Source organism: Schistocerca gregaria, chromosome 2 (assembly GCF_023897955.1).
Source record: "Schistocerca gregaria isolate iqSchGreg1 chromosome 2, iqSchGreg1.2, whole genome shotgun sequence".
NCBI lineage: Eukaryota > Metazoa > Arthropoda > Insecta > Orthoptera > Acrididae > Schistocerca > Schistocerca gregaria.
The window spans coordinates 184378385-184403359 of NC_064921.1; the positions used below are offsets into that span (position 1 = coordinate 184378385).

At 45.0% G+C, this 24975-nt stretch overlaps 1 protein-coding gene across 1 annotated transcript in view; it reads left to right on the plus strand.

The window, feature by feature from the left end:
• LOC126335616 (hemolymph lipopolysaccharide-binding protein-like) overlaps positions 1 to 19498 on the plus strand; it is a 28426-nt gene extending 8928 nt beyond the window's left edge. The window contains exons 4-5 of the mRNA XM_049999069.1: positions 8713 to 9012; positions 19178 to 19498. Coding sequence (XP_049855026.1) covers positions 8713 to 9012; positions 19178 to 19332 — 455 coding nt within the window. The 3' untranslated portion in view covers positions 19333 to 19498. The remainder of the gene's footprint in view (positions 1 to 8712; positions 9013 to 19177) is intronic.
• Positions 19499 to 24975: the final 5477 nt, after the last annotated feature.

The window sequence follows — 24975 nt, forward strand, 5'->3', positions numbered from 1 at the left end:
ACCCTACCATCAGCTCTTATCAACTGAAATCGGGAGTCATCTGACAAGGCAACGGTTTTAAATCCTCTAAGGTCCAACCGATCTGGTCACGAGCCCAGGAGAGACGCTGCAGACGATGTGCTGTTAGCAAAGGTAATCGGGTCAGTCGTCTGTTGCCGTAGCCCATTATCAGCAAATTTCGCCCCCGTTATCCTAACGGATTTGTTCCTCGTACGTCCTATATTGATTTTTGCGGTTATTTTACGCAATGTTGCTTATCTGTTAGCACTGACATCTCTGCGCAAACTGCTCTCGATCGTTACAGAAGGTCGTCGTCCTCTGCGTTGTCCGTAGCGCCTGAAATCTGGTATTCAAGGCACACTCTTGACATCTTGTGACTGTGAATGTCAGAATATTGTATTTCCTAACGATTTCCGAAATGGAATGTCCCGTTCGTCTATCTTCAACTATCAAATGGCACAAATGGCTCTGAGCACTATGGGACTTAACTTCTGAGGTTATCAGTCCCCTACAACTTAGAACTACTTAAACTTAAGGACATCACACACATCCATGCCCGAGGCAGGATTCGAACCTGCGACCGTAGTCTGAAGAGCCTAGAACCGCTCGGCCACTCCGGCCGGCACACCACTTCAACTATCATTTCGAGTTAAAACTCTGTTAATTCCCGTCGTGCGGCCATTTTCACGTCGGACGTCTTTTCACATGAATCACCTGAGTATAAATTACAACTCTACTAGCGCACTACCCTTTTATACCTTGTGTTCGCCATACCACCGCCATCTGTATGTGAGAACATCTCTGTATCGATACTTTTACCACCTTAGTATATGTTGTACAGCTTATTTTCCGACATAGAAAATGTGGATTATGTACACTAGATTATCTTTCCGTACTTTACTACTTGTCATTTTACAAGTGCGTTATCGTGAGGATCAGGGAAAGCGTTTGATAGTGGCTTCACGTTCCAGCATTTTATGTCCACAGCGTTCAGATGAGGTTCACTGAAGATAGAAAATTGCCTAAGCTCATATGCTGAGCTTCTTCATCAGAACGATCTTCTCGTCTCCCAGCAAATTTTTGTGCGATCCGAATACAGCCACCCATCCTGGGAAAAGACCTGATGAAAGAGGCAGATGTGAAAGACTAGTTTCAGATATGTGAATTTTTTCTATTTTTTTTGGGTATAATATCTAACCAGTAATGTTTTAGAGCCACCGCAAACTTATTTGTGAAGGTGTTAGAGGGGCAGCGACTCCAAGCTTGTTATTTATGAAGGTGTTACAGGAGCGTTATCTGAACTATGTGCAATTAGACACTGTGGTCGTGGTGCTGGCGAAAAACGGAAATTTAGTTACTGGTAACGAACAATTTATGAAAGGAAAAGGCCGAGTTCTCGATTCTGATATGGGACTGTTTCATGGTACCCACGGAAAATACATTGTGATAAAGTGCATTATTCGAGTTATATACACATTACGCAGCCTTTAGATGCAGTTGTTTTCGACCTCATTCGTAGTAAGTAAACATTGAACGTAAGTATAAGTCATATGAATTAGATATCACACCTTACACTTTGCGCACTTTGACATGAATGTATCGCGTAACAAAATAAATATTTATAAGCATCGATAATTGCGAACGATCAAACTTGCAGATGTCTTCATACATTAACAGTGTACGCGGATAGAAAAGTTACACGAAAGGTAAATAAATGCAGTGAAATATTTAGCACGTAATAAGAGAGTGGTTACGTTACGACCATACCTGACAGAATTTTTGTTCGTTGAACCATGTCATTATCAATACTAAAGAGCTAAAAAGTTGTGAGAAAATAGACGCCCTACTTGTTACACGACTAAAAGTACGGTAATTTATGCAGAAGATTGAATATATCTTATTTTTGTCTTTTTTCATGTTCTGATACGAGAAAGTCTTGGGAATTGTTGAAGAAAAGATTCTGTGTTGATTCATTCTGTTCGTTGTGCAGTTTTTGAGCTTTTTTAAAATTGCTAACGGTAAGTGTTCGAGTAGATCCATTTTTTACTTTTTGTGTAACACACAAAAGTTGTCTTTTATGTTCCCAAAGAAGTGTCCATGATATGGACAATGTGTGATGCAAGGCCGGTTTTTATTTTGAGGGCATCTATACGTCCTTCAAAGCGTGTTGCAAAGTTTCTTCCTGTTTGTCCTACATAGAACCAAGAACAAAAGTATGGTGAGTTTTTATAAGCCAGACTTCTGACGCTGCTTTCCAGTGAATTTGTTATTGTGAATAGTCTTATGTAGTAGTTTATTGTCTGTATGGGAGGACGTTTTCATATTATGTCGTCCAAAGTTAGTTTGATACGTTACCGAGAAGGAAGATAGGCAAATTTTGCCATTTATTTTTTACCTTTAGATCTCGTTCGTGGTTCTTTTAGTTTACTTTTGATCTGTTCAGCTACGATGTTTATGAAACATAAATAAAGATACAGTACGCAGATATATTATGTATATATAGTACGAAGATGTAGGTTCAAATGGCTCTGAGCACTGTGGGACTTAACATCTGAGGAGCTCATCAGTCCCCTAGAACTAAGGACTACTTAAACCTAACTAACCTAAGAACATCACACACATCCATGTCCGTGGCAGGATTCGAACCTGCGACCGCAGCGGTCACGCGGTTCCAGACTGAAGCGCCTAGAACCGATCGGCCATAGTGGTCCGCGTAGATGTAGTACATAGATGTCCCGTATGTTGTTGACTGGAGACAGATCTGATGGTCGGGGAGGCCAAGGTAATATATTGACACTCTGTAGAGCTTGCTAGACTACAACAGCTGTATATGGGCGCGCGTTATCACGTTGCAAAACACCTCCTTGAATGCTGTTAATGAATGGCAGCACAATAGAGCGAATCTCCAGATTATCGTATAGATTTGCAGCCAGGGTGTATGGGATAACCACGAGAATGGCCCTGCTGCCATACAGGAGTAGGTCCAACGAGTCTAGAAAGAAGACAGTTTGGTTGCAGCCCCTCAACTGGTCTACTAAAGCACACGGCCACCACTGGCATCGAGGCAGAACCAAGTTTCATCATAAAACACAGCACACCTGGATGCTGCCCGCCGGTGAGCTCCCGCTTGATACCAATGAACCCACAAATGGGGTCAATGGAATGCACGTTGCAGGGCGTCGGGCTCGGACCTGTCCTTGAAGTAACAGATTTTTAACATTTTTCTCTGTCACTGTGGTGCCATCTGCTGCTCAAATTAGTGCTTCCTATGCAGTACGATGCACCAAAGCCGAAAACAATGATATATCTCTGTAGTGCCACCTGAGCGTTCGGAGCCTGGTCTTCTTACGGTCATATATTAGTGTGACCACAGCTGCAAGCAGTCATGTACAGTGGCTACATTCCTGCCAACTCTTTTTGCAGTTTCACAGAAGGAACGTCCAGCTTCTCGTTGCTCTATTATGCTACCTCGTTCAGACTCAGTGAGATTCTGATAATGACGTCTTTGTCACCTTAACGGTATTCTTGACTAACATCAATTCACCACGTCCAATCTCAAAGGTAACTCAGGCTCACCAACATTACGCCGTGTATTTAAAGCAAATCCTGACCTGCATACTCACAGTGGCGCTACTAGCGCTACTGGCTTGAAATCTGAAGAGACATCTTTCATATACAGAAACGCCAACCATCTTTGATGTACACTCCAGGAAATGGAAAAAAGAACACATTGACACCGGTGTGTCAGACCCACCATACTTGCTCCGGACACTGCGAGAGGGCTGTACAAGCAATGATCACACGCACGGCACAGCGGACACACCAGCAACCCCGGTGTTGGCCGTCGAATGGCGCTAGCTGCGCAGCATTTGTGCACCGCCGCCGTCAGTGTCAGCCAGTTTGCCGTGGCATACGGAGATCCATCGCAGTCTTTAACACTGGTAGCATGCCGCGACAGCGTGGACGTGAAACGTATGTGCAGTTGACGGACTTTGAGCGAGGGCGTATAGTGGGCACGCGGGAGGCCGGGTGGACGTACCGCCGAATTGCTTAACACGTGGGGCGTGAGGTCTCCACAGTACATCGATGTTGTCGCCAGTGGTCGGCGGAAGGTGCACGTGCCCGTCGACCTGGGACCGGACCGCAACGACGCAAGGATGCACGCCAAGACCGTAGGATCCTACGCAGTGCCGTAGGGGACCGCACCGCCACTTCCCAGCAAATTAGGGAGACTGTTGCTCCTGGGGTATCGGCGAGGACCATTCGCAACCGTCTCCATGAAGCTGGGCTACGGTCCCGCACACCGTTAGGCCGTCTTCCGCTCACGCCCCAACATCGTGCATCCCGCCTCCAGTAGTGTCGCGACAGGCGTGAATGGAGGGACGAATGGAGACGTGTCGTCTTCAGCGATGAGAGTCGCTTCTGCCTTGGTGCCAATGATGGTCGTATGCGTGTTTGGGGCCGTGCAGGTGAGCGCCACAATCAGGACTGCATACGACCGAGGCACACAGGGCCAACACCCGGCATCATGGTGTGGGGAGCGATCTCCTACACTGGCCGTACACCTCTGGTGATCGTCGAGGGGACACTGAATAGTGCACGGTACATCCAAACCGTCATCGAACCCATCGTTCTACCATTCCTAGACCGGCAAGGGAAATTGCTGTTCCAACAGGACAATGCACGTCCGCATGTATCCCGTGCCATCCAACGTGCTCTAGAAGGTGTAAGTCAACTACCCTGGCCAGCAAGATCTCCGGATCTGTCCCCCATTGAGCATGTTTGGGACTGGATGAAGCGTCGTCTCACGCGGTCTGCTCGTCCAGCACGAAGGCTGGTCCAACTGAGGCGCCAGGTGGAAATGGCATGGCAAGCCGTTCCACAGGACTACATCCAGCATCTCTACGATCGTCTCCATGGGAGAATAGCAGCCTGCATTGCTGCGAAAGGTGGATATACACTGTATTAGTGCCGACATTGTGCATGCTCTGTTGCCTGTGTCTACGTGCCTGTGGTTCTGTCAGTGTGATCATGTGATGTATCTGACCCCAGGAATGTGTCAATAAAGTTTCCACTTCCTGGGACAATGAATTCACGGTGTTCTTATTTCAATTTTCAGGAGTGTATGTCACACAGCTGCTATACATATAAGGTGCAACGGTGTACGGTGTATGGGTCTGCGAGGCCTTCTTACTTAAAGATGTTGGACGTCGTGCACCATGGAGGGCTTCGGTTGGCCACTGGGACATTCAGAACTAGCCCCATACGAAGCCTCTGTGCAGAGGCTGATGAACCGCCACTTCATATGCGGCGGCGGCTACTTACGGTCCGCTAGGCGTATAAAACTTTGTCCACACCATACACACCTGCATACCACACAGTTGCTCAGCTTCCTCTGGCACGGCTATTCCATAACCGGCAACGAGTGACACGGCCCAATGGGGTTCGCGCCCATGATTGGCGCTCGGCGATGGATATGGCTGGTCTTCATGTTTTCGGTCGCGGTTGGAGCAGATTTCCACCTTGCCTCCTCCGGAAAACCAGATTTATTTTAGATTTGACTAATTTTAAGAAAGATAGATTTTACATTCCAATCTCAGTTTTTTAACATTTTAGATGCGCATCACGGTTTTACCGTCGTTTACACTGATGGCCCCCAACAGGAGAATTTCATTGGCAGTTCTGTAGTGTTCCCTGATCATGTTACCCGGATTCGCCTCCCTGATGAATTACCGTTTTCGCAGCGGAGCTCCACGCGATCCTGAAGGCACTGGAGCGGATGAATCGTGTTCGGGGCAATAGATTTCTCCTCTGCTCCGATTTTCTTAGTTCCATACAATCATTGCAGAATCTGTACCCAACTGAAGAGATGGTCCAGCTGATATATGACCAGCTGTACTTGCTCCAACGGCTGGGTGCCTGGTCATGTAGGCCTATGGGGCAATTATCAGGCCGATCGGGCTGCCAAGGAGGCCTGCAGAGAGCAGGATATGGTCCAGTGTCCTATTCCCTCGGAGTCTGTCATTTCTGCACTCCACAAGAAGTGCATGGAGTTGTGGGAGGAAGATTGGCTGGCAGTGACGGCCAATAAACTGCGGTTGGTGAAGTCAACAACTCGGCCGTGGCGTATCTCCTGCCGGTGCTCAGGGGGGAAGAAGTGACCCTCACACGTCTTCGGATTGAGCACTGTCCCCTCACACATAGTCTTCTATTTTGGCGGGAGGATCCCCCGATTTGTGATGCTTGTGGTGTGCACATCTCTGTCCGCCACATTTTAACAGACTTCATTTTATCCCGTGGTGCAAGGGCAGAAGCACAAGTTCATGGGGATCTGTCCTGTGTTTTAGCTAATGATGAGACGTGTGTGTCTAGGGTTTTAAAGTTTTGTAATGTGTCTGGACTCTGGCTTAAACTTTTAGGCTGGAGGTTTTAGTGTATTGCAAAGTGACTGGCTCCTCCCTTTTTCCTTGCGGTCAGCCAGCCACCACCATCTGCTACATTGTTTTAGCTCTCCCTACTACTTTCTTCCTGGGTTGTCCACGTTTTACTGATGGCGGCATGCTTCGTCCCACGCTTCGGTGTGGGTAGGCACATATTTTTGCAAGCTAGTTTCCTGTGTCCTGCGTTCTGTTTTATCTTATTGTTCTGAGTCTTTTCTTGACACCCATCTCAATCTGTTACTGAGCAGATGCTGAAGACCTTGCCGTCGTGCGCCGTTAAAACCCTCTCCTTCCATCCACACAATAAAGTAATGAGACTGATGTGAAACTAAAGTTGCTTACCGTTTTAGTCAAGTTTAGTGTTGTCTCCTTCAAAGTAGTTCCCTTCTGATTTCCAGCGCTTCTGTCACTGATGGTAACATTTCTCGAACTCATCTTCTGTAATATCCTCCAAGACCCTCGTCACAGCTTTTTGGACATCTTGTGTTGTTTGAAAATGGTATCCCTTGACCACCGTTTTGACTCTTGGAAAAAGGAAAAAGTCATACGGAGCTATATCTGGTGAATAACGTGGCTGTGGTAGTGCTGAAATTTGTTTTGACGTTAAAAATTTCTGTACTGACAGAGCAGTATGGGATAGTGCATTATCGTGATGCAAAATCCAGTTATCAGCAATGTTGGCACGGACACCAAGAACTCTTTTACGAAGTCTTTCTAAAATTTCTGTGTAGTAATATAGGTTAACTGTTTGGCCAGTAGGCAGCCACTCTTTATGAACATTTCCCATGGAATCAAAGAAGCACACAAGCATGCATCTCACTTTTGACTTTGACATTCGTTCTGCCTTCACTAAACTTTTATGCCAAGAAAAAACTTGACCTCCTCTCCAAAAGCCATCTGAAGCTTGTCGTAATTTGTCGTTGCGTTTTCACCGAATTCAACGTATAAACAAATGGCATACCGTTGCGCAATATAATGCGGTTCCATTTCCGTGACGAGAGACACAAACACGTGTTACCTTATTACAGCACAACTTACTACTGAGCAGTTGCATCGATGTGCCACTTGGACTAGAAGCAGTTTATAGACCAAAGTCAAAGATATTGTGCCTACCTATATATTCGCTTCATCTGCGACATTATCTAGTTCTTATTTTGGGCCACATAATTATAGTGTCATTCATTCGTCTTTTAAAATATATCTGTAAACTGTGGGTGAGTTAAAAAGAATTCTTGTTCTATGTTACGTCTAAATAAGTGAACAAGCACGCGTGCAAGAATGCGACCACTGCCATACCTCTGTTTTGCGTGTGTAACTTGCCATTGAATAAAAAATAGTTATGTGAGGGGATTAATTCAAATAATATATGAGTTTTCATTGTTTAGAATTTTACAGTGGCGCTTAAGGTGGTTCAATGCTAAGTGACGCTTGAGGTGGTGTAGAGAGCTACACCACAGGGCAAGGGTGACTGTAAACGAGTGACTTTCAATGCTGAAATCACACTTTGCCCTCTTTCGGGTTGGTGAATTCCTGGAGAATGTTACCTGCCGTAAAGCGTAGTGCCTGCAGTGAAGCACGAAAGAGGTCGTCTTACAATTTTAGGCTGTTTTCCGTGGTTACATTGTGGTCCCATTATTGGGTTTGAGAAACGCCTACTGCGGAAGTCCATGAACAGATTTTACAGTATTGTGTACCGTGCACAGTAGAGGCAGTGTTCGGACGATGACTTTTTGTGTTGGCATTACGACGCACCTGTCTTAAAGCAGTGGTTTGTGGACAGCAACATTCCTGAAGTGGACTGCCCTGCCCAGTGTCCCGAGTTGAACTCAATTCAGTAGTTTTGGGGTGAGTTACAACATAGACTTCGCTCCAGACTCCAGCGTCCAACATCAACTACCTTACCTGGTTTTGGGTACTGAGGAAGAATAGGATACCATTCCTCCATAGACATTCAGACACCTCATTGAAATTGTCTCCAGCAGAGTTCAAGCAAAATAACACTCTCTGTACCGATGTCTACTAACAGGTGTCCATTTACCTTTGATAAAGTAGTGTAGGATATAGGACCAACACAAAACGATCGGAGGCAAACACTTCTGTTGTTACCATGACCTAAGACCTTTAACACGTTCTTACCTACTGTAGAAAGTAAAGTGAAGAAATTGTTCAAAAATAAAAACAGAATTATCATACCAATTGAACTTTCGACTGTTTATAGAACGAGTAAATGTGTCAATATGTTTTTACGCTATAGCAGTTACTCTGTTTACAGGTACTCCAAATCTAAATCCTAGTGTCAACAACAACAATGACTCATTGACGACGATCACAACACATTGGAGTACGCGATCTGATTACGAAAAATATGATGGAGTTGGTTCTTATAAATTGCATGAGTCACCGAGGACGTGGTCGGAGGCAAAGAAGATCTGCGAAGAAGAAGGCGCCCATCTGCTGATAATCAACTCAAAGAAAGAAGAAGAGGTCATAAAGAAAGTCATGAACCGTCACCGTCGATTGTTCATTGGATTCCGCTACCTGAGAGAAGAGAACTACTACGAAACGGTTCTTGGTAAGTGTCGCAGAACCCAGAATATAGCACGCTGCAAGAGAATGCGAATTCACTGTTGATTCGCTAGACAGGTAACCTTCTACCATAGATAACATGTCGATAGTAGTGTGTATCTTTCTCAAAAGCCGGCCGGAGCGGCCGAGAGGTTCTAGGCGCTACAGTCTGGAACCGCGCAACTGCTACGATCGCAGGTTCGAATCCTGCCTCGGGCATGGATGTGTGTGATGTCCTCAGACGTAAAGTCCCATAGTGTGCTCCCTGCCGCCGTTGGATAAGCAGCTGCTGCAGCAAGTCGTATAACCCTAGCTTACTTATTTGTTAGATAGTTTAATTAATTTCTTTGCGTGTTTTTGGGTACTTGCATTGTTTAATTCATATATTTCGGGCGTATTATAGTATTTGACAGTTGTAGCATCGCGCTTTAGTGATTATTTCGTAGATTCTTATTTAAATTGCGTGTGAGTTTCGTATAGGAGGTGCAATTTCGAGTTTTAGTTACTGTAATCGTAAATTCAGCAGATTGTAGCGCAGTCGTTAGGCATTTGTACAGGTTAGTTGATACATTCTTTGTGTGTTCCGCTTGCGTTATCTAGGCACGGACTCGTGTTTCAGTAACTGTTGTTAAACATCAATTAGAATGGACAAGGACTGCGATTGCTGTGTTCGGATGAGGGCTGACTTGGCATCCCTTCGCTCACAGCTGAAATCGGCGCTGACTTCGGTCGCGCAGCTTGAGGCTGTTGCCAATGGGCACCACTGTGGGGAGCCGGACTCGGGTATCACGGGGATGTCAACCTCGCACCGTCTGTCCCCAGATCGGTCTGCCGCTGTGGTTGCCCCGGTTGCTGCCCGCAGTGGGGCTGAGCCCTCGCCTGTGGTTGATTGGGAGGTCGTTCCAAGGCGTGGCAGGCAGCGAAAGGCGTCCCCGGAGGCTGATCAGAAAGCCTCCCCGGTGCGTCTGACAAACCGGTTTCAGGCACTGTCTCTGGCTGAGCCAGATGCAGCTGCCTGCCCTGTTTCAGAGGATCATTCTCAGCCTTCAAGGTCCAGGCAATCGCAGAGGGTGGGCTTATTGGTAGTTGGGAGCTCCAATGTTAGGCGCGTAATGGGGCCCCTTAGGGATATGGCGGCTAAGGAGGGGAAGAAATCCAGTGTGCACTCCGTGTGCATTCCGGGATGAGTCATTCCTGATGTGGAAAGGGTCCTTCCGGATGCCATGAAGAGCACAGGGTGCAGCCAGCTGCAGGTGGTGGCACATGTCGGCACTAATGACGTGTGTCGCTTTGGATGTGAGGAAATTCTCTCTGGATTCCAGCGGCTATCTAATTTGGTGAAGGCTGCCGGTCTTGCTTACGAGATGAAGGCAGAGCTCACCATCTGCAGCATCGTTGACAGAACCGACTGCGGACCTTTGGTGCAGAGCCGGGTGGAGGGTCTGAATCAGAGGCTCAGACGGTTTTGCGACCGTATTGGCTGCAGATTCCTTGACTTGCGCCATAGGGTGGTGGGGTTTCGGGTTCCGCTGAATAGGTCAGGAGTTCACTACACTCAGCTGGCGGCTACACGGGTAGCGGAGGCTGTGCGGCATGGACTGGGCGGTTTTTTAGGTTAGAAGGCCTCGGGAAAGTGCGGGATGGGCTGCAATGTCAAAGGGTGCTTGGCAATTACAGGACGTGCTTGGATCAAGGAACAGTCGGAATCATAGTTGTAAACTGTTGTAGTTGCGCTGGAAAAGTCCCTGAGCTTCAAGCGCTAATAGAAAGCACAGAAGCTGATATCGTTATAGGAACAGAAAGCTGGCTAAAGCCTGAAATAAGTTCTGCAGAAATTTTTACGAAGTCTCAGACGGTGTTCAGGAAAGATAGATTAGGCAGAATTGGTGGTGGAGTGTTGGTGTCTGTCAGTAGTGGTTTATCTTGTAGTGAAGTCGAAGTAGATACTCCGTGCGAATTGGTGTGGGTGGAGGTTATACTTAACAGCCGAATTAAGTTAATAATTGGCTCCTTCTACCGACCCCCAGACTCCGATGATACAGTTGCGGAACAGTTCAGAGAAAGTTTGAGTCTCGTAACAAATAAATACCCCACTCATACGGTTATAGTTGGTGGGGACTTCAACCTACCCTCGGTATGTTGGCAAAAATACTTGTTCAAAACCGGTGGTAGGCAGAAAACGTCTTCCGAGATTGTCCTAAATGCATTCTCCGAAAATTATTTAGAGCAGTTAGTCCACGAACCCACGCGAATTGTAAATGGTTGCAAAAACACACTTGACCTCTTGGCCACAAACAATCCAGAGCTGATAGATAGCATCATGACTGATACAGGGATTAGTGATCACAAGGTCATTGTAGCTAGGCTCAATACCATTTCTTCCAAATCCATCAGAAACAAACGCAAAATAATTTTATTTAAAAAAGCGGATAAAGTGCCACTAGAAGCCTTCCTAAAAGACAATTTCCATTCCTTCCGAACTGACTATGCGAATGTAGACGAGATGTGGCTCAAATTCAAAGATATAGTAGCAACAGCAATTGAGATATTCATACCTCATAAATTGGTAAGAGATGGAACGGATCCCCCGTGGTACACAAAAAAAGGTCCGAACGCTGTTGCAGAGGCAACGGAAAAAGCATGCGAAGTTCAGAAGAACGCGAAATCCTGAAGATGGGCTAAAATTTACAGACGCTCGAAATTTGGCACGTACTTCGATGCGAGATGCCTTTAATAGGTTCCACAACGAAACATTGTCTCGAAATTTGGTAGAAAATCCGAAGAAATTCTGGTCGTATGTAAAGTACACAAGCGGCAAGACGCAGTCAATACCTTCGCTGCGCAGTGCCGATGGTACTGTTATCGACGACTGTGCCGCTAAAGCGGAGTTATTGAACGCAGTTTTCCGAAATTCCTTCACCAGGGAAGACGAATGGAATATTCCAGAATTTGAAACACAAACATCTGCTAGCATGAGTTTCTTAGAAGTAGATACCTTAGGGGTTGCGAAGCAACTCAAATCGCTTGATACGGGCAAGTCTTCAGGTCCAGATTGTATACCGATTAGCTTCCTTTCAGATTACGCTGATACTATAGCTCCCTACTTAGCACTCATATACAACCGCTCGCTCACCGATATATCTGTACCTACAGATTGGAAAATTGCGCAGGTCGCACCAGTGTTCAAGAAGGGTAGTAGGAGTAATCCATTTAACTACAGACCTATATCATTGACGTCGGTTTGCAGTAGGGTTTTGGAGCATATACTGTATTCAAACATTATGAATCACCTCGAAGAGAACGATCTATTGACACGTAATCAGCATGGCTTCAGAAAACATCGCTCTTGTGCAACGCAGCTTGCTCTTTATTCGCACTAAGTAATGGCCGCTATCGACAGGGGATCTCAAGTTGATTCCGTATTTCTAGATTTCCGGAAAGCTTTTGACACCGTTCCTCACAAGCGACTTCTAATCAAGCTGCGGAGCTATGGGGTATCGTCTCAGTTGTGCGACTGGATTCGTGATTTCCTGTCAGGAAGGTCGCAGTTCGTAGTAATAGACGGCAAATCATCGAGTAAAACTGAAGTGATATCAGGTGTTCCCCAGGGAAGCGTCCTGGGACCTCTACTGTTCCTGATCTATATAAATGACCTGGGTGACAATCTGAGCAGTTCTCTTAGGTTGTTCGCAGATGATGCTGTAATTTACCGTCTAGTAAGGTCATCCGAAGACCAATATCAGCTGCAAAGCGATTTAGAAAAGATTGCTGTATGGTGTGTCAGGTGGCAGTTGACGCTAAATAACGAAAAGTGTGAGATGATCCACACGAGTTCCAAAAGAAATCCGTTGGAATTCGATTACTCGATAAATAGTACAATTCTCAAGGCTGTCAATTCAACTAAGTACCTGGGTGTTAAAATTACGAACAACTTCAGTTGGAAGGACCACATAGATAATATTGTCGGGAAGGCGAGCCAAAGGTTGCGTTTCATTGGCAGGACACTTAGAAGATGCAACAAGTCCACTAAAGAGACAGCTTACACTACACTCGTTCGTCCTCTGTTAGAATATTGCTGCGCGGTGTGGGATCCTTACCAGGTGGGATTGACGGAGGACATCGAGAGGGTGCAAAGAAGGGCAGCTCGTTTTGTATTATCGCGTTATAGGGGAGAGAGTGTGGCAGATATGATACACGAGTTGGGATGGAAGTCATTACAGCATAGACGTTTTTCGTCGCGGCGAGAGCTTTTTACGAAATTTCAGTCACCAACTTTCTCTTCCGAATGCGAAAATATTTTGTTGAGCCCAACCTACATAGGAAGGAATGATCATCAAAATAAAATAAGAGAAATCAGAGCTCGAACAGAAAGGTTTAGGTGTTCGTTTTTCCCGCTCGCTGTTCGGGAGTGGAATAGTAGAGAGATAGTATGATTGTGGTTCGATGAACCCTCTGCCAAGCACTTAAATGTGAATTGCAGAGTAGTCATGTAGATGTAGATGTAGATGCTCAGAGCCATGTGAATCATTTTCTCAAAAGTCGTCAAACATACACTACTGGCCATTAAAAAAAGCTACACCATGAAGATGACGTGCTACAGACGCGAAATTTAACCGACAGGAAGAAGATGCTGTGCTATGCAAATGACTGGCTTTTCAGACCATTCGCACAAGGTTGGCGCCGGTGGCGACACCTACAACGTGCTGACACGAGGAAAGTTTCCAATCGATTTCTCATACACAAACAGCAGTTGACCGCCTTTGCCTGGTGAAACGTTGTTGTGATGCCTCGTGTAAGGAAGAGGAATGCTTACCATCACGTCCCCGACTTTGATAAAGGTCGGATTGTAGCCTATCGTGATTGCGGTTTATCGTTGCAGGTCCTGTGCGGGCCTTTCTGGATACAGAAAATGTTCGACTGCTGCCCTGGCCAGCACATTCTCCAGATCTCTCACCAATAGAATACGTCTGGTCAATAGTGGCCGAGCAACTGGCTCGTCATAATACGCCAGTGACTACTCTTGATGAATTGTGGTATCGTGCTGAAGCTGCATGGGCAGCTGTACCTGTACATGCCATCCAAGCTCTGTTTGACTCAATGCCCAGGCGTATCACGGCCGTTATTACGGCCAGAGGTGGCTGTTCTGGGTACTGATTTCTCAGGATCTATGCACCCAAATTGCGTGAAAATGTAATCACATGTCAGTTCTAGTATAATATATTTGTCAAATGAATATCCGTTTATCATCTGCATTTCTTCTTGGTGTAGCAGTTTTAATGGCCAGTAGTGTAAATATAACTAACTATCCAATGTGGTGCTGCTCTAACCTTGATGTAAAACATTAACATTTGTCACACAAATATCTAAATACCTCAAAGACGCTCCTACCTTGGAAATGGTTATTAAAAAGTTGCACCGTGGGGGAGCTAGTAAAGGAGTGGTCTACAGGTGAAAATGATGGCGCGCTACATCCACCTCAGACGCTGGGATTGGGGTTTCTCGTAAGTGCTTCTGTGACCAGCCATCGTGATGAATAAGGTGCACTGCACAAGAGTTGCCGACAGTGGACGCAGTATCATTAAAGCTATGAAAAAAATAATCAGTCTTAAAACTCAGCCTTGAGAGACACCATTCAATACTATAAAGCAATCTAATATGACATTAAGCACTAAATATTTAAAATGGCATGGAGACAGGAAGAACCGAAACGAAGTTGGAACAGGTCCACAAATGCCTCATGTGTGACACTGGTCGAAGATATAAACCTACAAGCAGTGTCAGTTCTTCTTTTGATCGATAAAGTTAACCATTATGTAGTGTACGCACAGGGAAGCTTGTTGTAGGCCAATAGGCGTTGTCAGAGGAGTGAAATTATTAATGGTAGAGTGTTACCTACCTCGTAAATCAACATTGATAGCGACTAAGGAGATGTGTGTATTTCAAGATACGGACAAGCCATCGTCTGATCAGGCACTCCGTCTATACCATGCAGGGGGCGATGTTTCCGCTTGCTCATGTGTGATATTCATAGGCTTCAGCACGCAGAACTGAAACTTCTTACCTACAAAAGTCTGTGAAATGTTGCGATCAAAAAATTAAAATAAAGAACTCGTTGAAGATTCTCTTAGCGTTTCCACTGATGTGCCGCAACATAATTCAGTCAATGACGTCGCACCTGGTGTCCTGTCACGTGCCACCCGCAATGGTGTCTCTAGCTCACACACTGAGAAAGAGTTTTTGTAATCTCTACCGCTGGTAACACAGAAGTCAACACCGCCCGTCTCGGCGATCGCTCGATGTCGACGGAAAGTTGGGTCCTGTCGGGCAGTCAATATAAATGGTGATTCAGTCACCTATAGATTTTACGGAGTCCGCAACGTCTTCAAATACCACGCGCAGATTTTCATATTCTCTTGTTCTCTATGCATAAACTGTTCGCCCTACAAAAAAAATTTATGGACTTTTTTGTAGGAAATTTCATATAGTTAAATTTTGACTGACGAGACGTTTTCGCTAGTGGCCATAGTTTTCGAATTATTCAAGAGGAACTTACAAAAGTCAACTTCAAACGCGTTTTTCAGGAATATCTCGAAGACCATGGCCTCCGGCTACAACGTATCCCAGTAAAAAATTTAACTGCACTAAATTTGGCTCAAGAATGTTCACATTTTTTCTGTAGGACTAGTGGTTTACGTATAGCGAGTGAGAGAATGTGAAAATCTCCCACATGGTTTCTGAAGGCACTATAGGTTGCAGAAGACCCATATGCAGGGGCACCTAAATCGTCCTGTAGGAGCAGAATGTCCGTCCATAGTCTGACCCATGTCTCCTTTGTTGTTCTGGAGAACATCATTCCTCATTAAAACAGCAATAGCGCATCTTTCACTTTTTCTCCGAAATCTTCGTGATTATCTCCCATACTTTCTACAATTTAGTGGAACGATGATTGGAGTTCAGTATTGCTTGGCACAATCTCTTTCCGTTCTCTTTTGAAGTGCAGCGATATTTTATGTCATGAACCTAAAGCTGAGAGGTTCTCAATAAGTGGTCGGCACTTGAACCTCTGAAGCGGTGCACACCTCATTCTGGTAGTGATACATAAGGAATAAACAGGCCTTAGCTCTCCTGAACTAACAGGCGTGGTGGATTGAGCTAATCACGTGATCCACTCAACACTGGACGGCCTCACTAAGTTGAAGTACCGCCACCTAGCTGGACAGTATCCAGTTTGCATTACTGGTTACCACCGTGGCGACTGCCTTTAGACGACTCCTTCTGGTAGATATGTCCAGATCGATAAATAGTTAATGATCTGGACGTCAATGACATTTCGCACAGAGTACAGTGTGCAAGAATTGGATGTCGTAACTACTGATAGATGCCGGGGAACGATTCTGTAGTAGCGAAAATGTGCATTCTCTGTTCCAGTTTTCAAGACACAGATATTCTGCTAACTGCTCTCAACAATTGTAATGTAGAGAATGATAGAGGGAGCATAATGAAACTCTGTGCTACAGAAACATAGTAATTAAAACATCTTGTAGTCTGATACTGATAGGGAGGGGTGAGGAGTGGTACGTGACATCATACGAAGAAGATTTCTCTCCTCTTTTAGCCCTCTCTTCACTTTGGTCGTTTCCCTGTGGAGGCTACAACAGCTTATCACAGGGGTGTTAGGTAATTAAACTAGGTTTCTTGCAAACACAAGGTCTCATCTGTGCTAGAAGCCTGATTTCCTCCACAACTGTCTTCGACCACCGTAAAATGTCAGTGAGAAACTTGTACTTTCATCGAGCCTGTTTTTCTGTTGAGAGGAGGATTTTGCGAAATAAGGTGCTTTGTTTGAGTGGGATCTTCGTTCCCTCACGTATTTCAGTGTTTATAACATCCGCAGTTATATCAGATTTGCCACACATATGAGTGCAGAATAATATGATGGCTTCACTTTGTCGCTGACAAACCGTTTAACTTTGTGTGCCTGGATGGACTGGCAATAATGTGAAGACTACGTTTGTCTGTGGGCTTTGCTTGTTGCATGGAGGAGGTAAATACCTTTAGAGCAACACCATCAGTGTAAGAGAACTTGTGTGTGCAGTCGTTTGCGGCAGCTTCTGCTGGGATTGCGTTGGTGAACTCCATTCCTGAGACGTTCTTTTGGCCACTGAAGTAAATGGCCTTCGACTGGATTGTGGTTCCAGACCTACTTGAACATTTTTTTAGAATACACACTACGCGATAAAAAGCATCCGGACACCCTCAAAACATACTTTTTTCATATTAGGTGCATTGTTCTGCCATCTACTGCCAGGTGCTCCATATCAGCGACGTCATTAGTCATTAGACATCGTGAGAGAGCAGAGAGGGGGGCTCCGCGGAATTCAGGGACTTCGAACGTGGGCAGGGTGTCACTTGTGTCATACGTCTGTACGCGAGATTTCCACACTTCTTAACTACCCTAGGTCCACTGTTTCCGAAGTGATATTGAAGTGGAAACGTTGAGGGACACATACAGCACAAAAGCGTACAGGCCGACCTCGTCTGTTGACTGACAGAGACCGCCGACAGTTGAAGAGGGTCGTAACGTGTAATAGGCAGACATCTATCCAGACCATCACACAGGAATTCCAAACTGCATCAGGATCCGCTGCAAGTACTATGACAGTTAAGCGGGAGGTGAGAAAATTTGGATTATATGGTCGAGCGGCTGCTCAAAAGCCACACATCACGCCTCTAAATGCCAAACGACGACTCTCTTGGTGTAAGGAGAGTAGACATTGGTCGATTGAACAGGAAAAACGCTGTGTGGAGTGACGAATCACGGTACACATGTGGCGATCCGATGGCAGGTTGTGGGTATGGTTAGTGCCAGGTGAGCTTCATCTACCAGCAGGTTTAGTGCCAACAGTAAAATTCGGAGGTGGTGGTGTTTTGCTGTGGTCGTGTTTTTAATGGAGCGGTCTTGCACGGCCTATGGCGGAGTGGTTACACGACAATAACACCCCTGTAATGATCTGGCCTGCACAGAGTCCTGACCTGAATCCTATAGAACACCTTTGCGATGTTTTGGAACACCGACTTCATGCCAGGCCTCATCGACCGACATCGATACCTCCCCTCAGTGCAGCATTCCGTGAAGAATGGACTGCAATTCCCCAAGAAACCTTCCAGCACCTGATTGAACGTATGCCTGCGAGAGTGGAAGCTGTCATTAAGGCTAAGTGTGGGCCAACACCATATTGAATTCCAGCATTAACGATAGAGGGTGCCACTAACTTGTAAGTCTTTTTGAGCCAGGTGTCCGGATACTTTTGATCACATAGTGTAGGTAGGATGCTTGTGGCTTTAATCTCGTGAATGTTCATTTCACCCAGGCCTGCCTTTGCATTTAACACAGAATAAGGGAGATAAAAAACTATTCCTAACTATATGTGCAGCTTTTCCAGATTTTAAACAAACTGCCCGTCCGCTGCTTATTGTTACTACGCGTCTGTGGTCAGTTCGGATCATATGGTCTCACTTTTAATCGCAAATCCCAGTCACGCCATAATATTACCAAAAAAATGGTTCAAATGGCTCTGAGCACTATGGGACTGAGGTCATCAGTCCCATAGAACTTAAACCTTACTAACCTAAGGACATCACACACATCCTAGGCCGAGGCATGATTCGAACCTGCGACCGTAGCGGTCGCGCGGTTCCGGACTGAAGCGCCTAGAACCTCTCGGTCACTCCGGTCGGCAGTCCTACCAAATTCGTACAGATTCATCATATCTATATGCATGCGACCTCTGCATAATAAGAACCCAACCTGCCCCCCTCCTCATTACTAGAATGTAGGATGATCTGCAATTCATCCACAACTGAATGTTTGGGTAGCACATTTGCTTCCTGTATCTGTTCAGCTTGCTGTTGTGTAAATGTTTCACCCAGTAGTGTTCCTGTTCCCTCTGACCGGATAGATTTCATTCTGCCTGCTACCACATTGCATACTTTGTTGTAGATATCAAAAGAAACACAGTCTTTATGTTTGCTTTCATTGGTGGAACACTGAAGTCTTTTAGTAATATGCAAAAGAAACACAACGGATAAAAATGAATCACAGCTTCTTGTTTTTGAAGGACTACTGTCAAACTTGATCTATGGCTGAGTGCTGATTTTTTGTGTTCTGGCAGGTCAACCTCTCAATTCCACCGGGTATGTCAACTGGGACGAAGAAGCAGACACCAGCGGTAGCGATGAGTTGTGCGGCGCTGTGTGGTTCACAGGGGAGATCGTGAACGTCGGCTGTAGCGACGATTATGCGTTTATCTGTGAGCTGTCCGCGTAGCCATTCTGCAATTGTAAGAAACTTAACATGCCTGCCGCTGACAGATTTTTGAAGTACCAATTTTTGTAAACATGTTTGTAAAATAAATGAACTGTAATGTCCGAACAATATGTAACAAGTAACTGTGAACGAAGCGTAAGGCAGTACTTAGCAGTACTTACAACTACTTGATGTTTTTATTGTGCCTTCTGTTGATCCTGCAGGACACAAAGAGGGCTCTTGGATATTACCCAGTGCATTCTAACGGTGAGTACATTGTCTAGCTCACTATCATGCTTCATAAACGCAACTGCCTTCAGGATCTTAAACAGTTCTGCATTGCATATTGTAAACTGTCTGGCTGGCAAATCTTGAAGATTTGGTCAGTGACTACGACTGATTCACACTGCTTAGACGCATCAGTGTTCACTGGAATAATCGTGTGTTTGTGTTAAATATTACAAAAGTACATTTAAAAACAATAGTAGACGTTCTAGCTCTCTCCAAAGAAAAATAGGAAATTTATGGTAAGGTTTTACGGGACCAAACTGCCGAGGTCATCGGCTCCTAAGCTTACACATTACTTAATCTAACTTAAACCAACTTACGCTAACGACGACTCACCCTTGCCCGAGGGAGGACTCGAACCTCCGACGGGGGCAGCCATGCGGACCGTGACAAGACCCCCGAGACCGCGCGGCTCGCTCCAGAGAGAAGAAGGCTTTAAAAGGCCAAAGTATAGAGCTGCTTTAACCCTCGTATAAAAATTTAATATTTCTCAAATCGCTTTCTAAAAGGAAAGGTTTCCCAAAAACCTAATAGGACCTTTGTATAATAATTTATTACGACAATGATCGGCTATATGTATAAAAAATATCCACATTACCGGTGTCGGCAATTAGTAGCCATAATCAGATATACTTAATCCACAAAAAGCTTCTACAAACAAACAAATACATTTAGGCATTTTGAACAGTAAAAGAATAAACTATTAAGAGAAATTTTTATGAATGATGCGTATATCAAAGAAATGTCAGTTGGTTTCGTAGATTTCAGTTTATTTGGAATGCTCACTTTTCTGAGTACCACTGCAAGCCGAACACATGAGTGATACAGATTCTTAGGTTAAAAGAGGCTGTTCTATTTTTGAGTAAGGCGCGGGTGAGCGAAGGAATCGTCCAGAGAACGGGAAAGGTGTACTGTCATGGCAGAGTGAGGAGGTGGAATGGTGGATGTACCGCACAGAGATTTTTTTTCTGCTTTTGAAATATTCCATGATGCGTAACTGAGGACAGAGGATGATTTGATATGACGGTACAAGAGACTGCTCATTTGGAAGAGAAGGTAATTTCAATGGAGTTTATTTTGCTGCAAGCGCCAGGTGAGTAATTATTTTAGAGTAAAGATTTGATTGTGTTTAACAATACACTGATAAACCAAAACACTGCCCACTGCGACGTTGGATGCCGCCTGGTGACGTCACGGGCACGCGGAGCAGACACGGACGGGGAAACACCCTAGTGAAGATACGGGCTGTAAATGGGTAAATCCATTGAGATAAGCGACTTTGACAAACAGCAGATTACTCCTACGCAGAGCCTGAGCACGAATATTTATAAACCGCCGAAGCTGGTCAAATGTTCACTTGCTACTGTTATGAGCGTTTACGGAAAGATACAGAGGGACAGTGAAATTACCACTAGGAGCTAAATGGTAGGACGTCCACGACTCTTCACAGAACGTGCGGTTCGAAGGCTTCTCTGCTCTGTAGGTTAGATGACAATCTGTGACATCTTTGCCGAAAGATCACAATGCCGGTGCTCGCGCTTGTCTCTCAGAGCAAACCGTTCTTCGCACCTTCTTGAACATGGAGCTCCGCAGCAGGCTAACCCTACATGTTATCATGTTGACCCAACGACATAGTCAGCTAAGATTGCAGTGGGCACGGGACCATTAGGATTCGACCGTCGGTCAACAGAAACGTGTCGGTTTTTCGGGCGAATCGCAATTTTGTACACCATGTCGATGGCCATCTCCACAAAAGCCGTTATCGAGGTGAACGGCGGCTCGAAACGTGCAGACCGCCACGGTCGCAGGTCGGTGAGAGCAGTATTATACTACGGGGGGCACTCTTCTGCTCTTGCAAACGACCTATTGAAGACACGCTGACTGCTGCGGGCCACCTGGATGTCTTTCCCGACGACGATGTTATCTTTCCGCGTCTCGGAGCCAGAACCGCGCTACAGTCGTTTGTCTCAGCGACCAAATACGCTTGATGTAATTGCTATGGAACCTATCTGGATCACTATCATGTGCCATCTCCGAGTACGCAAATCAGAGACTCGTTATTTACGCCAATTACGTGACCTGTGCGTAAATATTTAATTCCATAGATCTATACCTCCAGAAACCTACCAACAATCTGTCGGATACGCATAATCAGTGACTTCTACATCTACATCCATACTCCGCAAGCCACCAGACTTATTTCGTTTCGAAGGCGGAAAGGTAATGTATTAAGCTGGTGGCCATAATATTTCGGTTCCCCTGATATCTTAATCTTCACCTCAATAATTTAAAACATTGTAAATAATGGAGAACATTACACTATAACCGCACATTTACATGTCATAATACTGAGTAGCTTATGTCGTGGCAGGAGGAGAAGGTGGAGGAGAAAAGGTAGGTACAGCGCAAACGTCGTAGCGAAAGCATAAAAGATAAGCCTTGCCAAGTACAGTTAAAGATAAAAAGTAGAACGAGGGATGAGAAACCTTAACAGGATCCGGCATTACAGTGCCTGTGTTATTCTGATTACGATGCAAAGTCCCTATGGACATGCATGCATGTCCAAAGGAACAGGCACTGCGGTTACTGCAGCCGTTATGAATACGTTAAATGTATTCGCAATTGCGAGTAATTACAACCATCAGCTGCAGAATTGAATGACGACAATGAAACTTGGTCCCGGTCCAGCACAAATTTGCATGGTCATCATTTCATTCTACAGCTGATGGTTGTCATTATTAGCAATTGCAAATACATGTAATGCTTAACAAGATCAGTAAATTATGGAGTAAAATAGCATCTAGTAATCGGTAAGATAAGCAAACTTTATATCTAGTTTGTATAGCTTTATAAATTGGTTTCCCTAAGCTATGTTCGGTTTGATGATTGAGAAATTTATCGGCCCTTCTTTTCACGTGATTGTAGATTTCCACTTAACAGTCATATACAACCGCCCACTGAACGAAAGACCCATACCCATAGACTGGACAGTTGTGGAGGTCACACCACACCAGTATTCAAGAGAGGTGCAAAGAGTAATCCACTAAATTACCGGCCCATATTAACATAAATATGCAGCAGGGATTTAGAACATATATTTTGTTCGAACATTGTGAATTACCTCGAAGAGAACGGTGTATTGACACGGATTTAGAAAACAACGTCCTTGTGAAACATAACTAGCGTTGATATCCAGAGGGAATAGCCATTCATGTGTTCATTATTCTAGTTAGTCTCCTCCACTAAGGGTAAGATATTTCAGTATGAACATGGTCTCAAGGGATATGTATACAAGGTAAAGCTTAATAAATTGTGGTGCCATCCTGTAGAGAGGTAAGACGTGTTTGCTATAGAAAGTTTCGGTGATGAGTATTATTTGCTGCTTAGTGAATTGTGTATTGCCTTATATTAATGTTATCGTGGTAGGCTTATGCAGGAATATTTTTCTTATCAGATCATTTGTTAATTTTGTGTGACAGTACATGATATATAATTTCTTGATTTGTTATTTATTTCATTTCCTTATTTATATGATGCGCACAATTTGTATACTAAAGTGAGGGTTCTCAGAGTCCCAGATCCTCACATTGTTTACCTTCATCGACACATAAATGCCAGCTTCGTTCGTGAACATCGCCTTTCTAAGATAGCCTGGGTCATCGTCGGTGCGACTCAGAATCTCAAATGAAAATGCTTTGGGATTTGGCATGCCATCAGATGTGGTCTCTAACAACCATTCTACACACTGTGGCATTTGCTGGGGAGCGGCTATTTTCGTCAGTAGTTAAACAGTAAAATCAAGCAAAAATCCAAGTCTGTGAGAACACTGCCGCAAACCACGCTTTTCTACCTATGAGCGTTTCTGAAATATACGTGATCATAGACGTAAAGTTCATATGAAGCACTCTGTACTTTGACGGTGTGCAGTCTGAGCACATTCATAGCATGAATTTGCAATTCATTCACAGAAACGTTGTTTACGAGTAAATATTTTCCTGGTTCTTATCATCAAGTTGGAAGTAAAGAACTTCACTGAAACTTGCGTCGAAAGCAGTAGTATCTTCCTTGGGGGGGATCTGTTCTTTGTGCTTTGGTGAGGAGAATAGGCTTCGATACTTGGCACAGAATCTGTTTCTCATTCATAAAATGGTGGAATGTTTAATTTAATCGCATTCCCTACCAACGAACCTTTGTCAATGCTTTTGCTTTGTCTGAATTTTTCACGTGTTGCAACTCTATGTGCCATTGTTTTAAAGGGATTAACGTTACACGTGCTATCGTGATTTAACTACCTTTGGAGACAATTATATGGTTTTACATTCAGACGTTTTTTCAAATCAATTTTTCCTTGAAACTTCCTGGCAGATTAAAACTGTGTGCCCGACCGAGACTCGAACTCGGGACCTTTGCCTTTCGCGGGCAAGTGCTCTACCAACTGAGCTACCGAAGCACGACTCACGTGCGGTACTCACAGCTTTACTTCTGCCAGTATCCGTCTCCTACCTTCCAAACTTTACAGAAGCTCTTCTGCGAACCTTGCAGAACTAGCACTCCTGAAAGAAAGGATATTGCGGAGACATGGCTTAGCCACGGCCTGGGGGATGTTTCCAGAATGAGATTTTCACTCTGCAGCGGAGTGTGCGCTGATATGAAACTTCCTGGCAGATTAAAACTGTGTGCCCGAACGAGACTCGAACTCGGGACCTTTGCCTTTCGCGGGCAAGTGCTCTACCAACTGAGCTACCGAAGCACGACTCACGTCCGGTACTCACAGCTTTACTTCTGCCAGTATCCGTCTCCTACCTTCCAAACTTTACAGAAGCTCTTCTGCGAACCTTGCAGAACTAGCACTCCTGAAAGAAAGGATATTGCGGAGACATGGCTTAGCCACAGCCTGGGGGATGTTTCCAGAATGAGATTTTCACTCTGCAGCGGAGTGTGCGCTGATATGAAACTTCCTGGCAGATTAAAACTGTGTGCCCGAACGAGACTCGAACTCGGGACCTTTGCCTTTGGCGGGCAAGTGCTCTACCAACTGAGCTACCGAAGCACGACTCACGTCCGGTACTCACAGCTTTACTTCTGCCAGTATCCGTCTCCTAGCTTCCAAACTTTACAGAAGCTCTTCTGCGAACCTTGCAGAACTAGCACTCCTGAAAGAAAGGATATTGCGGAGACATGGCTTAGCCACAGCCTGGGGGATGTTTCCAGAATGAGATTTTCACTCTGCAGCGGAGTGTGCGCTGATATCTGCCAGGAAGTTTCATATCAGCGCACAATCCGCTGCAGAGTGAAAATCTCATTCTGGAAACATCCCCCAGGCTGTGGCTAAGCCATGTCACCGCAATATCCTTTCTTTCAGGAGTGCTAGTTCTG